At 41.7% G+C, this 18,720-nt stretch overlaps 1 protein-coding gene across 1 annotated transcript in view; it reads right to left on the bottom strand.

Annotated features, from left to right (window-relative positions):
• Positions 1 to 7,685: 7,685 nt before the first annotated feature.
• The window catches only part of trim44 (tripartite motif containing 44), a 41,497-nt gene continuing 30,462 nt past the window's right edge, over positions 7,686 to 18,720 (bottom strand). The window contains exon 6 of the mRNA XM_054620188.1: positions 7,686 to 8,396. Within this exon, the coding sequence (XP_054476163.1) occupies positions 8,312 to 8,396 (85 nt within the window). The 3' untranslated portion in view covers positions 7,686 to 8,311. The remainder of the gene's footprint in view (positions 8,397 to 18,720) is intronic.

Raw genomic sequence — 18,720 nt, 5'->3', positions numbered from 1 at the left:
TTCATGAGAATTCGGTACAGCTATGACTCAAGAGCAGTGCGAATAAAGAAATATTGGCTTTCAGAAACAAACAAATTGGATAATTATTTTCCTCTTATTAGTTATCAAGTAGGGCTCTGAGTGAGTGTGTTTGCATGCACAATGGTGCCATCTTTCTGCTCAACTATCTGCCACGCAGGCATGCTAATGGAGATAGAGTGGCTGCGTTTGGAGTGATTACATACATTTTCAGAGAGTGACCTTTGAAGGTGCAGTGTTCTCAAGGGATAAAGTGTGCGCACCAGAGAGAGGAAGCACAAAACAGATAGAAAGAGGGAGAGAGTTGCCGGCGCAAATATTTATGTGAAATGGTACGAGCACATGCATAGTTGTGATGTTCGGTATTCCACCCACATAGAAATCGCAAGGCCACTCTGAAACAGTCCAAGCTACCTTGGGAAAGCTCCAGCTCTCACTTCACAGTCCCCCCTGTACGCCTCGACACCCCGCAGGGCACTCAGAAGGGTGGTTAAAATTGGAACACATTCATCTCAATCCCTTGCCTGCCAGCACTAATGGATGTTGGCCTGTTTTGGAGAGACAATGAAATCGAAGAAAGACAGGATTCCAGGCTCCTGTGGCGTATGTGGACATGAGTGAAAAATGCAAACACATTTAATCCCTTTCTGCTACCTTGTGTATTATTCATGATACGATTCAACAACAGCTCTCCCCTTAGCCTTGGAAGCAAAGCTCACTTCCCACCATTGTTTCACCGTAGACCTGATGTGTCAGTTAACTGCAGAAAAGAATTACTTTTCATTCTGCTCCATCTTCACATTGTCTGCCCTTTATTATAAGCCACATGTCCAATTTCCTCTACCACAAATAAAATTTGCATCAATAATGCTAAAGGATGATTGAATACAGTCTCCTAGGTTACCAACAGAAACATGGCTGCCTAGCTGGAAATTGAATAAAAGTGATTCTAAAGCACCTCGAATGCAATAACATCTGTATTTATGCGAGGAGCTCTATCTTCACATCATAAAACATTTTCCATCTGCGATAGAATTGTGAATCAGTTGAAGAACCTGCCTCATGCCTTGTTTACAGTTTCCATTTCTCTACTTTTGTATGCCTTTCAAACTACACCCCAGTTCACACACTGCTTGTGATGCTTCTCTCCGCCAACTGTCTTTTTCTGCAGAAAAATATCACCCCTCGAGACCACACCTTTATTCTCTGCCTTAAAAAGGAGACGCTAAATCACAAACATGACAGACTAAAACATCAACTCTGCTGATTTGCTATTCCAGTTTAGGGAAAAAATCCATCAAAAATTGCAAGCCAAACATTTTCTCTTTCATTTTGTCTCTTGTGTCCTATACTTTTAACAATTTAGTGAACCAATGCCTTTGGGGAGTTTGTGGGCTCCGGTAAAACTATCCAGAGGTACTATCTAACATTGTACCGTATTGATTTAAGTCTCTTAGAAGCAGTATCAGGAGCAAACTCTGGATTTATATGCAGAGGAAGTGTTGGAGTTCGTTCAGTGTTTCCCCTTGGACGGAGGTCATTAGCACATCTGTGTATGTGCCTGAGAGTACAAGAGGTGACTGAACAATCAACACAACACAGGAAACTGAGAGGTGTTAAGAGTATGTGGCTACAACAGAGAGGAGGAGCAACAGTTTCAAATATATTAACGTTGAAAGAATCAAAATAGTGCATGTTTAGTTAATGCCTTATCATCACTGCATCCGATCCGATTTTTAAGATGCTTTGTCATCTTGATTAAGCAGTCACCACGTCTGCTGAAGACACACTCTGTGTAGGCGGGAAGTACGAGGACAAGTCGCTACAGAACTAAATGGATAAAATCACATTCACTGTACACATTATTACTTATATTGACTATCCTGTGTCTATATTTTCTTAACAGTTTTTCCATTCCCTGACTAAACTGTGAATTAATTTATGTAATTAAAGTCAGTTTTCTGTTTGTATTGTATCTGTTTGTATCATCGACATAAAAGTGGCAGTGTGATTTCATTAGAGGTAGTCAAAAGATTTAATAGAAATTGGGTTACAATGAATAATCTCTTGTCACACGCTCTCTTTTTTTCTTGCGTCCCCTTCCATAACACCATAAGGACACAAGGCGATGAACTTTAGTCAAGCAAATGCATATAATGTTCCTGACTGCGTTATCTCAACCAAAAGCAGACACACAGTATATGTACCTGACAGCGAGCAGGATTCACAGGATGATTGAGCTCCCCATGTTCCATGCTAGGTAGAATTTGGTGGATTCCTCCTGATTGACGGAACTTTGAAAATTGTACTTTAGATTGTGAAATAGAACAGACTTTCTGAATAGGGAAAGAAACTCCAACACAATGTTCCTACATAACTTTACAAAATGTCTTTCTATGTTATCCTTTGGGCCCACTTCTACGACTGCCAAAAAACTCTGCTTTTGGCAGCAACTCATACAACCTTGAAGCAAAAACTCAAGCAACACCTGTTATTTTATACTTCATTAGTCACTGTGAGGAAATGTGTCCTCTGCATTTGACAGTGGTCAGCTGTGTTGCAGCCTCAAGGAACCAAGTCAAGGTCTAAGGCCAGTATGTTAGTCAAGGATAATGGGCACTCCTAATTCATTACATGTATGTATTTTGGGGAGGGAGGAAAACTTTACCACCACTGAGCCACCTTGCCAGGTTTTGGCCTGTTGCCTTAATCAGATGAAATCCCTGCTCCTTCCTTGGTTGTCTTGAGGATTGCCTCCCTCACCTTGCAGGGCGGCTGTGGCGTAGTGGAGAGCAAGGTAGTTCTCCAATCAGAGGGTCGGTGGTTCGATACCCGGCTTCAGCAGTCGATGTGTCCTTGGGCAAGACGCTTAACCCCAAGTTTTCAGTCCAGGCTTGCCATCGGTGTGGACTGGATGTTGCAGTTAGAGTCTGATGGTGGCACCTTGCATGGTAGCCTGTCATCAGTGTGTGAATGGGTGAATGATATGTAATATACTACTGATTGTAAGTCGCTTTGGATAAAAGCGTCTGCTAAATGACTGTAATGTAAGTCAGTAAAGTTGTGCCAAAACCCCAAATCTACAACAACTCCTGACACAAAACATATCAAGTAAGGTATGTTTACATTACACCAAGGTGTGTCAAGCATTCCTATTAATAAATAAACCTGCATCATTTTGAGTGTCTCATATATGAATGATCGATTTCACTGGTTTCTCTCCAAATGCTGCCTTTGATTTATTTAGGATAATTTCATTGTAGACTCTCCGGTCTCTCCTAGAACAGCTTGATGAATGGGGGCCACTGACACTAAGCTACTAACTGAGAGAAAGCTATTTGTACAACAGCAGGCATTTAAGTCATCCACTCCTGTGTATGTGAGTCTACAAATTATGCAAAATGATGGCATTTGAGAACCCTGTATTACAGGGAAGAGAAACAAATAAAGTGAATAGATAACATGGTGGCCCGGCTCTAATCTAAAAGTCATCACATTATTGTACAAACTGTTTTACCAACTACTGGTGAGCCTTAAAAAATGCATGTATACTTTTTTGTAGTGTATCTGCAGTATAATCTAGCAAACCCAATGAGGAGAGCAGCACACGTTTTATGTTAAGCAATGTCCCTGATGAAACTGCTAATGCTATCCATCTCATCAAACATGGAAGCGTCTATCTAATCTCGTAGCCTTGGGGCAGACCTGGAGGCCAGACGGCGGCACCCTTCCTCACCTCGGACCAGGCCAGAGCAATTACTACTGCTGCTTCACACACAGACCTGTGTCACCAACGCAATTAACAAGCTCAGGAGGAGCCTGGGCAACGAGAAAGGGACAGACTGTGTACACAGCATGAATGATGAGAGGCATGAGCAAGGATGGGGGAAGAGATGGAGGGGAAAACATGAGTGGAGCAAGCCAAGCTGACAGGTTCCTGTGAACAGTTAAGGTGTTCACAGGAACCTCGAGGAATCCTCGAGGTGACGTGAAACTCACCTCGAGGATTTTAACACAACATATTTTAGATGTCGTACGCACGCAGACGTATTCGTGTCAACACAGAAATGTAATAATCCTTGTGGATATTACAATATAGACATATATTGTTCTCTGTTCCACGTACCTTTGGGCAGAGATTTTGGAGAGTGAGCCTGCAAAAGGCTATATTTTGCCTCCCACTTCTTTACATTCTACATTCATCCTTTTGTGTGGGGATGATTCATCACAGCTGTAACAGAGAGCGTATAATGTGTTACAGCTCCCAGAAGGAACAGCTGTAGGTGTTATCTGGGCAGGATGCTCATTTTATTCAGAGGCACGTTCCATTATCAGCTGGAGGAAAGCGAGCATCCCGGCTCCTTTCCACTGCATCCACGCCATCATGATCTTTATCACCTTACATGTGACCAGTTTTATGTCTCCCCATTGCACGTTTAAGTCTAAACTCGAACCGTCATTTTCTAAATCCTGGTACCAGCATGCTCATGTGCTGCTTTTTTGATCACAGTATCCCCTCAGTCTTCTTTCCCTTCCTACTCCACAATTCATTTTACCTGTCCAAGTAGGATGCTCAGACGAGTAACGATTGCACAGAAATTAGAGACAGAAGCCCTAAGGTGTCTTTGCTGACTCGGGGATGTAAGAGTGATGGGAGCTGTCTGGTGAAAAAGATGGATTCCCCGGCTATCTTGTCTCAACCCAGTCATTGTTCATAAGCTAGGGCTGCCAGACAGCTGTCTGTACCTTCCAGTCTGACAGATGCCTGCTGTCAGTCAGTCTGGAATGGTCGACAATCTGTGGCACCTTCTCGCTGGCTGGATCTCCTGTGAGCCAAAAACACAACGACTGGGAGGAGATTGATTTATTTCCCATTAGCGTTTCTCAGAGGTGCTTCAGCCCTTTGTGGAAGACATTAACTGAAATGGAAACAAGCTTGAGGTGTGAGTGAGAGTTTGGGCTGAAGAAATGCAAACAAAAATGCAGAGAGCACTTCCGTGCATTGAGAGATGTCATTTTTTGGGGGGGGGTTTGTGCATCTTATTCATACGTCAGTTTCCAATATGTCAACTTCTTTGCGCTCTACATCCCATCTTATATACAAAATTCATGGCAAACACATTGGAAACCCACATAAGGAAGTAAAATGTTTAACTCAAAGATCTTTCACAACACCATTAGTGGTGTCATGTGTTGTAATAGTCATCCCTGTTTGAGTTAGTGGTTGAACCAAAAGCAAACAGTGGAAAATGTAAAAATCCGGGCTAGCATCTCTTGACTGATGCCTATTTCTTTTGTTTTTGTGTGTGAGAGCAAAGACGCCAAGGGGGAAGATGAATAAGAAAGTGCATTTACTATGAGACTAGCAATACATTCTCTTGAATGGTACAAGAAGTGTGGGCCTCTGCAAATAAACGTCATTTTTCACTGGCTAATGCACATCCTCACAAATACTTAAACGTACACACATGCAGCGCTCACACACACACATATTTACATCTCAGGGCAATATGTGGTCTGCTATTAGAGACATCTCGTATTTCTCTTCCAGCTCTTGCATGCTAATAAACAGAAGTCATGGTAGGTTGGTGGGTGGTGGAGCTGCTCTATTACTGCGAAACCACAGACACCAACTGTCTTTTAAATGATGGCAGAGAGAAATAGGCTCCATTAAAGGCGGCAATCAAAGCTGCATCACCACTAGCAAGCATGTCACGTAGCTAATCCAATCTCACAAGCCATGAAGCAATTAATTCATGTCAATACAAATACACAAATAGTCTTTTTTTTTTTTCGACCACCAGGAAAGCGCAGGTCTTACTGCTGTGCTTGTGTTTATTGTGCCTCTGTGTGAACATGCTCAGTCAAGTGAACCTGGAAGAGCAGGTGTAATTGGGTGTGGAAAAAAGGGAACCTTGTGGTCTCCCTGGCTAAATTAGATCAGACAATCGTCTCCTCTCCATTTCCTCCCCAGACAACTGGCACATTGTCCCCCATCAGGTTTGTTATTATTTCTATGATCATGCCAGACTCCATTTTGGAGGTGACACAGATGACAGCATAATGTTTATTCTCTGAAAGCAGCCTCTCTTTGATAGCACGGGGGCCGGTATCTGTCTACATCTCCTGCTTAAATAAATTTAGCCACAGAAACACTAAAACATACAAAAGAAAAAAAAAAAAAATCTCTAAAAGGGGTTTGAGTGCTCTGGTGCTTGGTTAGTGAACGCTGAGGATCAATGCCTCATGCGGTAAATCATTAAGCCCCATTATTTCTGTAAAAGGGAAACTCACCAGAGAATGCTAACCCAGATGTGTTACCACCCAGATAGCAATGACCACAGGCTAAATGAGTTTTCTCACAGTCAATATCTCAATGCGGAGAGATCACACATGCTGAAAAAGCATCCTTGGCTTGATGAGGCGGCTCTGGTAGAAGGCAGGTGTGAAAACAAGTGTGAGCCACGTAGCGCTGTTCTGAGGAGGCAGGAAAAGTAAAGTGAGAAAGAAAAATGAGCAGCGTAGAGACAAAGGCTTTCTGATTGAGGCTGCGAGTTGATGAAAATGGGTTCTGGCTCGTCTGGCTCCGTAGGATTGAAACCAGTCTGCATTTAAATGCCTCTGTGGAGAAGCAGAGACCCCAAAGAGCTCCCCTGCTCAATCAACCCCCCTTTGTTTCCAAACCTTCTATTCCCTGTCCTATCTGGATGGGTTCCTGCTTTGCATTTTGATGAAGGAGAACTAGTAGTCCTCCCCTTCCCGAATCCCCTCTTTACAAGCACTTCATCTATCCTCCTGTCTCCATCCATATTCGCATGCCTGCAAGGTTTTTTTGATATTAGTGTCTTGGATGATGGATGGTATTCAGGTGTTTGTAGTGTTTTGCAAGAGAAAAAAATAATGCAGCAATTGTACCTAAAGTGAAAATATGAATATCATCGTCAACATCCACTTTTAAGAAACTGGCCGTTTATTTATAGATTTAAGACAAAAATAGACAAATAAAAAACAAGAGGAAATATCAGACAGTCAGACAAATGTTTGTTGTTGCACTAGAATAAAGACAGAGCCTTTTGGGGATATTTCAATAGGCTGTTGACACATATACAACCCTCAGTGCATCTTAGTGCAATGCTACAGCATAGGGAAGTCATGTTGTTGTCAAATATATCCGACATATGATTGGTGACACCACTTTCAATTTTGAATTTAAGTCAACAGAATCAATCACGTTAAAAACAAACTGCTGACACAGACGGACTTGCGGCGGTACATCATGAATGAAAGCCATGGCTGAGTGGGTCAAGGTAGAAATTGCGTGCGCACGTCTGGATTGCAATCTGTCATACCCTGCAGATTGACCAGAAGTAATGAGCCTTTACATTACAGTGCATAGAGAGCCGATACTGCCGGAGTGCTGTTTTGCACAGTCAAATTATAGTTCGATTTTCACCTAACAAAGACTCAGCAACATTCACTAATCAATAGGCGTCAAAATGTCCCCCGCTTCTGATAATAGATCTGACAAGCACACGAGGAAGTGTGATCAAATCTACAAGCATAAAGAATCAGCGGGTAAGGCAGAGGGTGATGGGAAAGGATGGGTGAAGGCAATGATGGAAAGTACAACATTATGAAACAAAACTCAGCAAAACAATTAGCTTACCTTTTCTTTTTTTTTTTTTTTTTTTTTTACAATCAAAATCTTAAGACCAAGAACACCTTTGTAATATTCTCTCGATGACGTAAGGCATTGTGGCATCTGAAAAATGTTCCCTTTTTTATATCTAAGGAGTATCAATGTTTGTCAAAATGACAGAAACAAAAATATATTGTTCATAAATGTAGTGTGAAGCGAACTGTGCTACAGAATTTCCCATTTCTGACATCTGTCGGGCTTAACAGATGCTCTGCTTGGCTGCCTAACCAGGCTCCTCTCTGAGTCAGCCAAGCTCACCAGTAAGCCAAGGATCTGACTGGCTGTGGAAATTGAGCCTGATGGTAATTGATTGCAGAATAACTTGTGTGCTTCAATCGAAGAAAGTTAGTAGCTAGTGAGGAGTTTAAAAAAGTTGGAGCACAGAAAAAGAAGTGGCCATCCATATTTGTCACATCAACCCCCTTCAAGGTCAGCTCACTGCCAGCAGGCACCGTGGAGGGGGGCCAGAAAAAGGGGTAAGAAAGGAGACAGCTGACAGAGAAAGAGAGGGCCAGCCTGACAGCTCAGCTGATGGCTGGCTGAAGCAGACATTGAAGGGCGGGTGATTTGTAGCAGGAGTCTGGTCTGCTGGTATCAGGGGGCGTGGTCCATGGATGGTCCAGAATCATTGTCGTCAAAGTCCCGCAGGTCCATGGGGTGTGCCCTCGGCTCTGGTAGCCTGGAACAAAATAAGAGCAAAAACAGAACAAAGACAAATTATACCGATTTCCAACCGAATAATAAGTGTGTATATGTGGTTTTGTCGTTCATATTCTCAAATCAGAGTTTTTGATTGTTGAGGAAAGACCACCAAAGAATGTTTTGATGAGTTTGACTTTGTTACTGTCATGTTTTAAGTGTGTTTTACAATGACCAGAGAGTATAAATCACAGACTTGAGTCTGATGGCTTTGAGGAGAGTATATTAATTGTATGTTTAGTATGTTAATAAATTATAATATTTGTAACGCGTGTCAGGGCTGAAAATTAGCATGTTCATGTTTCCATCACTGTGAATCAGAGCTGCAGAAGACCTGTGACTACTATAGAGTCATTTGTCCTCGCAATGAATGCAAAGTGAATCCTTTCCAATTAAAGACAAAGCCACACGTTCATGGATGTTAGTGTGTTTTTTTGTCTAGTGGGAAAGGTCCTTTAGATGACTGTAAGTCCTCAAACTCTTCTTCTCTCTTTCACAAACACACACCCTCTCAGCATACACATATTATGGAAATATAATAAACCTTTGTGAAATGCAATCAGCTTCAATCAAGTTACGCCTTAAGTAGAAATCATCCATTCTGTCGGTTTTATATTAGCAGCTCTGCGGTGACAGAGACAAAGTGGTAGCTAAATTGCAGGGACCTGTAGCAATCCGAGCCTGGCTGATAGATTCAATTTCACTGGAGACGGTCTACACTAATCATATGCTTTAATTGGACAATGTCGTAAGGGTGATGGAGCTCTGGTTCTTCCTGAGACGCAACTCTCCTCTGTAACTTCTCTCATTCCACCCACCCTCCATCATTCTTATTATGATTTTTGCCTCATACGTCTAAGCCATCCATTTTCAAAACACTGTGTCAGCATGCTTTTGTAAACACACACATACCTTATGGGGATGCTGTTTAAGTCAATGAAATTCAATTCACTTTAGAGCTATGTCATCTAATTTCACCACTCAAATGTTTCTTTTAAAACAATCACTTCCCATGACCTTGGACAGCTTGCTTTGCATTTATATTTGGGAATTTACGGTCATCTGTCGCAGCAAGAATCAACAAACATTATTCCGTTCAAATCTGTGATGTCATACTAATTTTTTTAAAGGGGCAAAACCTGGAATTTAAAGTGAACTGTTATGGCAGCTTGACTGACTGCGCACATTTTTTGGTTTGGAATCAATACAACTGGACAGTTCAATTTTAGGAACTGACATCACTGTTACAAAATTAGGTTAACCGTTTTTTCACTGTCAGTTGAGCAGCTAACCAATGTGTATCCGCAGTGCAGATGCTCTGCACTTCACGACCGGTAAAGCAACAGCTTGTTTATATGGCAAGCAATATCAACTCTCACAGAAATGGTTACACAACACAAGCAGTGAACCTTAATCAATCCATCCGCACAGTGAGCATTGACAAAACATGCGAACACCTAGACTACTTGTCACAGCAGGAAGAAGATGAGACAGCAAGTCATGATGCGAAACAGTTGGCTGTACAGTATACTCAATGTATGTGTGTGTGAAATGTTTTTTCAGTTTAAGTTTAATGTGCAGTGTCCAGACGTAGTGATGGAAATGAATCTAGTCACCAGTCAAAAGTAGTTCTAATCTTATTATAAATAATTGGCATTAAATGAGATAAAGGACTGCCTGTCAAGGTCAGTGTTGTTTGACTTCACTAAGACTAAATCGTACCATGCAGGCTTTAACCTCTTTTACCGAAGCAAACATTAAACATACTGTTTGTAATGCAATATGTGAAAGAACCAGTGGATGTTTTGTTGAGGATATTTTTTTTTTTACATAAAGCTGTTCTCCTTCCATCTCTGCTTCTCCAACTCACTTCTCATCACTGTTCTGTTTCGCCTCCGTTTTTTCCAGCCCATGCTGTGTGCAGCACAATATTTGAGAAAAAAATCTTCACGTGGGTTAATAGGCTGCGGTATCTTTCAGAGTGCTGCTCCCCGAGTATTCCTGTCTGACATACTTCTGTTGGCAAAAACAAAGAGCTGCTTCCTTTCCCTTCCTGCACCTCCTCGAGGAGCGCATCAACACAAACTCACAACAAGGCGTCTCATCAAAGAGCAGCCCCTGATACGTGCACACAAAAAAATAAAATCACGCTAGCACGCGCATGTACGGCTATAAGCAGTCGTAAAACATGTTGATGAACTGTTGACCCTTCAAAACTAAATGGATGTACTCCAAAAATGCCTGGTGGTGAAGTTATAGACAACACTTTCAGGTTACAACAAAGCAGCAACAATTTGCATACTGACACACACACACAAACACACACACACACACACACACACACACACACACACACACACACACACACACACACACACACACACACACACACACACACAAACACACATACAAATGAACCTTGGCATCAAGTGCCAACTTACTGACTGCCAAAATAGGATTAACTGGTGTATAGTTATACCATCTCTATACATCCGAGGCATTAATTATTCAAAGGTGCTGCTCCCATTCAAATTCTTAGCACAGTTACCACTTGTACTTTCTGTAACACACTCATTTTTTACTCAGTATTCAAATTGTCTCCAGCATCACACAGGCTGTTCAGACTCTGCTGTTAGCACAACACATAAAAGTCTGCATTGAGCTAAGCCCCGCCCGCTCTCTCACTGCTCCCTCCTGTCTGGCATGGTGTTTGGGGCAAAACGTTGGTAGACTTATTTGTGTAAGGCAATTTCCTCCTGTATCTCCAGTCAACCAAAAACAGTCAGCCTCCTGCTCTTAGTAAAAAAAAAAATAAAAAAATAAATAATGAAAAAAGTAATTACAAATATTTTTATATGTTACAAAGTGAGGCCTCCACTATGGAGGCAAATGGAACTATTTATATTCAAAAGGTCCTTGCTAAGCCTTAGGACACATGGATATAATAACTTATTTATTCCACCCGCAGGAAAAAAGGCCATCAGGAGAGAGAGAGAGAGAGAGAGGGAGGGGAGAGGGAGAGAAAAAGAGAGTAAGAGAGAGAGAAATAAATAGAGCGAGAGAGGGAGTGAGAGAAAGAGATAGAGAGAGAGAGGGGGGAGAAAGAGGGAGGCAGCAATTGGGGTTGTTGGTGGTAAAAGACAGAGTGGAGCTCCAACATGCAACCAAATGTCAGTGGGTGGGTGATAAATTCCCTACAAGTTAAAGGCCTTGCTTTGTTCTCTTTTTCTGTCTGTTCATCTTCCCTGGCCTAAGTAGAAGATCACCATCACCATGCGTTGTGTGTGTGTGTGCGTATGCGTGTGCGTGTGTGTGTGAGTGAGTGAGAGAGAGAGAGAGAGAGAGAGAGAGACGACTGGGTTCTTTCCGCCCATGACTTATTCATACGCTTTAATGCAGTCGATGTATTATTGATCAGGGCCGATCATTGCCTCCTCCCCTTGGTGTGACCATGTCCTTTGGACAGGGGTGAGCTGAGGGGCTGGGATGCTGCAGAGCTCTCTGTCTGGGCTTCAGAGGCACATCCTGGCTGCAACTTCTGGTTCATGGATGGACATTAGCCTTGGTGTGTGGAAATTTGGAAGACTATGTGTGCGTGTGTGTGTGTGTGTGTGTGTGTGTGTGTGTGTGTGTGTGTGTGTGAGAGAGTGTGTTTGAGAGAGATAAGACTTTAGATAGGACTGATTAGAACAAAGCTAAACTTCCTAATGTCCCCTTTCAGAGTGAGACTGAAAAAGTTTCACTCAATAGCCCTAAAAATGAACCCATCACTCATGGGAGAAAACCTCAGGCTACCTCTGAGGAAAACAGAGGGCGAGAGCGTGCAGGATGCTGCGTAGACTTTGCCTCTTTGTCTCTCTCACTCTATTCCTGTTTTGGCCTCGACCCCGTTCAGCTCTCTGGGAGATGGGGGGGGGGGGGGAGGAGGTCCTTGTTCTGATTAAGTTTGAATTCCCTGCTCTTGGCAGAGAAGCTGCAGGACTCCTAAGTCATCATCCGGAAACACTCCCATCACGCCGTGGCAGCCTAGCCAGCTTGATCCAGCCTCATTGCCATATGAATAATCATACTGCAGTAGCTTGGATATGCTGAATGGGTTTGAGGTGTGTGTGTGTGTGTGTGTGCGTTTAAAAGGATGGAGAGAGGGAGGAAAAGGGAGGAGCTGAAGAGCAAACAGTGGGTTTCTGCGAAGAGAGTGAGGTTCTTCTTGATTAAGCAAAGAGCCTGAGTGGGAATAAAGCTGTGTACATCGTGCTGGTGGCGTTCGTCCCCAGTTGAAGGTAACTATTACCATTTGCTTTTCCAAACAGAGGTGATGATATCTAAGCTCACTTCCTCACATAAGACGACAGGGCACATTTATCAAGCCCTGGAGACCTATGAGGTTTAGTCTAATGAGAGAGGATCCTTAATGGTACTGATAAAGCCTGAGAGGACGGACTCTTACCCTTACTCTTCAGTGAAGCAGTGCACTCTGCCACTACCTAATGAAGTAAATCCTGTTGCTTCTGCAGGATGATTTAACACTTTACACAGCTTTGGGACATGAGATGACTGTGATATGGAAAAATAGATCAAATAAAAAGGAGTAAAAGAGGGAGAAAAAGGAGCATTAATGACATGAGAAAGGGAGAGTGAAGATAAAAAACAGCTATAGTTGGCAATCTAATGCAAAAAAAAAAAAGAAGAAAAGACATACTGCTGTTATGAGTACTTTACCTTTTCTGCACTAATGCTCTGCTGGATCTAACTGGCCATTGTCCGGGAAAGGTTTACATCTGCAATCTTGTCTGCCAACTTCCCCTTCTCTCTCTCTCTATGGATTTATGCTCTTTCATCTGACAGCCCGGACTAGGGGTGTGTAATTTAGATATAGCCCATGCACACACCTTTCATTAAGAGCAGCCCTGTGATCTTCCCAACACTTTACATTGCGACGATCCTGCCAGCTAGGATTTGAGATACGGAGGTACCCTAATGAGAGGAAATGTGATGGGAAAACCACAGGGGGCAAAGGGGGGGACACGGAGAGGTGGGGTAAGACTTTAGGAAGAAAAAGGAAATTTAACAGAGCTTCCATGACGGTAGAGATCAGAGTACGAAGGGAGCGGGGAGCCAGAGTGTTGGCAGGAGATGACAGCTTGTTGCTGAGACAAGAAAAAGAGAGAGATGATGCTCATGTGTGGGAGCCATACCTTATACATTTTTCAGGACTTTCTAATAAAGCGCCATTGTCTCAGATAACTCAGGCCATATTCAGATAAGGGGCTCAAATACAAAGAGCATGATGAAAGCGCTGCCCGGGACACAATCACCAACAGTCTTGTAATTATGTGAGGTCCAAGTTTGTGAACTTTCATCTCCTGAAATGATGTGTAGCTACTTCACAAAGGAGACATTGTAGGGCTGTCACCAGCTACTGCGACTCTGTATATTGCACTGTATAAAAAAGGCATCAAATTACAAACCAATTTCCTTTGTGAATATGTTTGCACATAAAGCCAAACAAAAGAGCTTTTGTTCGTTACTGATAATTGAATCCTCTATAAAAGAAACTTATTTCAAGTAAGAGAAGCCTTTTTCAGTTAATCACTTTTATAAAAACAAATTGCTTATTTTAGACATTACAGTTGGGGTTAATAAGTATGTGTGGTGCTGAAACTCTGCCTCAAGTGATACAAATGTAGCTAATTTAGCAGCTGACACAATACAAATTTAATTGTAATTCTTCAAAAAAACAATAACTAATCACCGAGTCTGAGGAAGACCATTAGCTTTAATCATCACATGTGAATGTGATAATAAATTGGGAGTTACAGTGTGCGTACCTTTATTTATATTTTAATTGAGGTGTTGTTTTGTTCCAGCACCTGCCAAACAATGGTTTTTAGATGTACGCGACCACTCTACATTGCTTTTAATTCTTCCAGGCGCAACATTTGCTGGGTCTTTGTCTCCTGTAGAGCTTTACTGGTTTTAATATCATCTTAAAGACAGGACTTAAAGTGTTGGAGACTCTTGGCTGTGATGCACAAAGTTTCCTCCTGCTCTACCCCAGAAGTTTGTGCTAGATCCATTCCCCAGTTTTCACTGTTATATGCATGGACATATACAGTGTATGGATAACACATTACCTTATTTGATGCTTTCTATCATTTTCATTTACCGTAAAAAGGGTATTTCAAAATGTTTTACAGCTAAATGGCTATACTTCAGGACATTCTAATTGCAGCTTTTGACAGTATGGCTTTTCTAAACAGCACTGACCCTGGCTCCTTACCTCATAATTCACGTTTATCCAAGCTTTGTACCATTACAAAGAATAAAAGCGTCCTTGGCTAACAAAACACTGCAAGCGTCATTCACAATGGCATCTTGTCTTGTTTAGACTGCAGTGACTCTTTATTCTCTACTGGGGAACATTTATCAAGCATCACTGCAGCCCTTTCAAAAAGCAGCTGCTCAGGTTTTTTACTGCTGAAAAAAAGAAATGAAAAAAAAAAAAGAGAAAGCACATTGCCCTGAATCTTCTGTCGCTTCCTATACCTGCTATTTTTAGTATGGACTATTTTAAAATGTAAGTGATTACTTTCAAAGCATGACTGGGTCACAGACCTTTTGACTACATATGAGTTGCACAAACTGTGATCTTAAGATGAGGAGTGTCTGATTTTTACAAAGTAGACTGCAGACTAAAAGTAACTATGATCTGCCATCAGTGCTTTGATACTTTGGAATAACACGCCTGAATAAATCAGGTTAGAGAGTTGATCAAAATGTTTCAAGTCACTTCTATAATATGCTTGTTTATTATGTAAAATGTTAGTAGGGACTTGTTTTTCAATTTTTTTGTCTAATAATGACGTGCAGTTCTGGTTTATTCATATTCTAAAACTTCTGTATAATAAAACCATCTTCCTCTGGTAACAGAGTTTCTGTATGGCAGAAAGAGACAACCTCAGCGAGTGTGACAGCAGTTATTGAGGAGTGAGGACTCTATTAAGACTCCGTGGCGATTGGTTGCTACATTGGCACAGGTGGTGCCAGCTCTGCAGGTGTTGGGGGTGGATCGCAGAAGGGATGGTTCACAGCTTGGATTGTATGACTCACCGACACACAGGATGATTAACTGATGCACAGGAATATACTGAGAGGCGGAAATATGCCTTTCAAATGGATTATGCGACAGTCAGGGTCACAAACAGGTGACATGCTGTAGGAGGCTGGATGGAGGACGCTGCTCACAAAACATGAAACTGTTTTTGTATTAACTTTTTTGCTTGCCATAAAAAAAACACCCCAAAAAACACAATAACAGTTTTGGTTTGCTCAGATTTATCAAGAAGGCTGTCGGAAACTTTCCTCCTTAAGCAAAAATTCTAGCCATGTCTAATGTTTTCAGATGCAGTAATTCACACACCCACATTCTGTGCAAACCGGATACACACACAGTAGGGACTCATAATGTTAGCAATTTGCCTTGAGACAAAGAAAACAACCACAGCACTGTTCTTCCTCCATGAGATGGGACTATAATCTACATGGGTGTCAAAACTCCTCGGGCATTTTAATGATAAATCCTTAGAATTTCTTTATAGCCCGCATCTATGCAGCAACCCCTGTTGAGCCACGGTCGTAGCAGTATTGGCTTTGTTTACATGGTGATTCATTGGGCTGAGGAGATTCTTTCCCCCAGGAAATATAACCATCTATATCCACACTGACCACGGCAAACTGCATACACTGAAAAAGAAATACTGCTATAATTTAATATCGAAAATGACAACCTGACCAAGCCGGGAAAAGTGTTTCATCTTATCAGTTATGAAGCAAGTCTTTTTGTTATTTCATTTTAATTTGGGATGGAACTGTTCAAATATGCACAAATGAAGTATTTACACCTGCATTTACATGGATATAATTATTGACTTCATCTTATTGCCTCAAGATGTGTTGAAAAGAGTGAAATAGACCAAAGACAGAGCCTACCATCGTATGACGCACGTTCTGAGCCGACTGAATAAACGCTACAAACAGTGACAGTCTGCCTCTTTCAGAGTCACTGGTCTATTCATACTGTTCAGTGGAATTGTCTTTCCACTGAAAAACAATGCAACACCCTGTGGTGTTTCCATGCTGTTCCAAAGACTTAATCAGTTCACAGAGGAAGTGAAGAGACAAGGCACAGCAACAGACAATGCCTCACGGTAGAGGGGACAGAGCGCTAGGGGCGCTTTAATATGACCCTTTGTGTGCGGCGCAGCATATTCATCAGGGCAAAAACGGGAAAGGCAACGATAAATCCATTTTATCGTCCACCAGATGCATCGCCTCAAGTAGACCGCATTCAAACTCATGTTCATGCATGCCATTATTTTGAAATGTGCATCAGAAAGTGCGGTGCATTCGACTTCAACCGAGGATTGCGTGCAGCCAACTAACTAGATGGTGCATGTTTTATGCCCAGGATGATTTCTGCTGCACACAGACTGCGGACAGCGAGGCGGAAAAGGTCAGTGAGGCAGAATAAAATACTGTGCTGATGCTCAACCAATCAGATTAATCACACAGGTTCGTCTACGCTGCAGCCGGTGTGAGGAGTTGGACAAATACCGTTATCCCCCCATGAACTAATTTCCTACTCACTTTGTCACAACTATTAACTGTCGTTAATAATACAGAGGAATTAATGCAGAGCCATTCAAATAAGAGCATTAAACCACTGTAAAGACTCAATCTTACATCGGCTCATTTAGAGATTTTGCAATTTCCCCTGGCCAAAGGGGGCGATTGAGGAATTAATGGAGGAGAACTGCAGCAATCCCATCCATGTAGCCCACAAAAATAGAAGTGCTCATTAGTATGAATGAAATTAAAACTGACCTGGACAAGACGATTTGCATCCCTGTGGTCACTTTCTTTATGACTGCGTGTGGACCATACTCCCTTTAAACCCCCCGCTTTCGCTGAGATGCATTCTGACAATCAACAATTATTCTTAATAGCACACCCCTGTGTGGGGACAGGACTGTGCCGTCCATTTCCAGAGCCATTATACTGTTGGTCGCAAATTAAATGGCAATGAATGATGTTAAGAAGATCCCTTAGAGGAGAGCAAGGAGAAGGTAATAGAATCACCTTAATGGTTCCCCACTGTATAACAAAGAGAGACGGCAGAGAGGACAGACATGTTGGATGTAGTCTGCTAACAAGGGGTTTCATTTTATGAGGATATACTGTGTCATTTCCTGGTATTATTCATGCGACATGCTCACAAACATGCAGCTATTCATTTTTTAAACCCAGTCAGACCCAGACCCATAAAGAAACCCAAGGTGTTGCAGGATAAATGGCTCACTGTGGTCTACAACCATTGCCTGCTTTGGTGAAATAAAGTAAATGTTACTCTTGGATATCAAACTAAGCACAGTTTAAAGACTACAGATGTAATAGGATGCAGTTTGTTAAAAGCTTGGACAATATGCTGGTTGCCAAAGGGCAAGAAAGGTACAACAGTGCTCAAAGCTTAACTGATGGTTTAATAAGTAGAATGGACCTAAACAAAAAACTGAAACCAATTTGCAAAGGAGAAATAAAAATCTTATTTCTTGAGTGGCTGCCATCCCTTTCAAGTGTAACATAGAATACCGAAGCTAAAACCTACAAATTAGTAAATTAGTGAAGTGCATTATTAAAACACAGAATCGCAAGATGCACATCTGGCCAGATGCCAATCACTAATGTTAGAGCAGCTACTACTGTACATTCAGCCATGGTTATCTATGTCACACATATCAATGGAGTCACCATTCTTACAGGATGTAAGTATAGCTACATGAAGAAAGACTACGTTCAGCTGTTCAGTTCAGCTGTCTGTACAATACTGTAACACAGAAATAAAAAGTAAATAGTGTCCGACAACTCACTACCTTTTCCTCTACGTTTACATAAACTCTGTATCAACTGTAGCCAATTGTCTTACAATATGTAATATATGATCTTTATTGTGATATTATCATTGTTGCCAACATGTCATGCAAGTATTAAAGCAAGACTAAGTTGTGACTTCCACACCTAAACAAGATAACACAAAATCTCATGAGTGGTTTACATTAGTGATATTTCCTTCTGCATGACCTTCAGGCCCAAAATAATGTGAAATACCCCAATATAAAGTCTTGCAAAACACTTTCATGATCGTCAGGGGATACACCCTGAGCATAGGTAGCAACATGGCCTTTCCTTTGGCGCCACTCTAAGGACAACATTTTTATTTTGTTCATTTTAGTGGTAAGAATCTAATA

The sequence above is a fragment of the Anoplopoma fimbria genome, chromosome 19 (genome assembly GCF_027596085.1).
Source record: "Anoplopoma fimbria isolate UVic2021 breed Golden Eagle Sablefish chromosome 19, Afim_UVic_2022, whole genome shotgun sequence".
Taxonomy (NCBI): domain Eukaryota; kingdom Metazoa; phylum Chordata; class Actinopteri; order Perciformes; family Anoplopomatidae; genus Anoplopoma; species Anoplopoma fimbria.
This window is presented reverse-complemented; position numbering and strand designations above follow the sequence as displayed.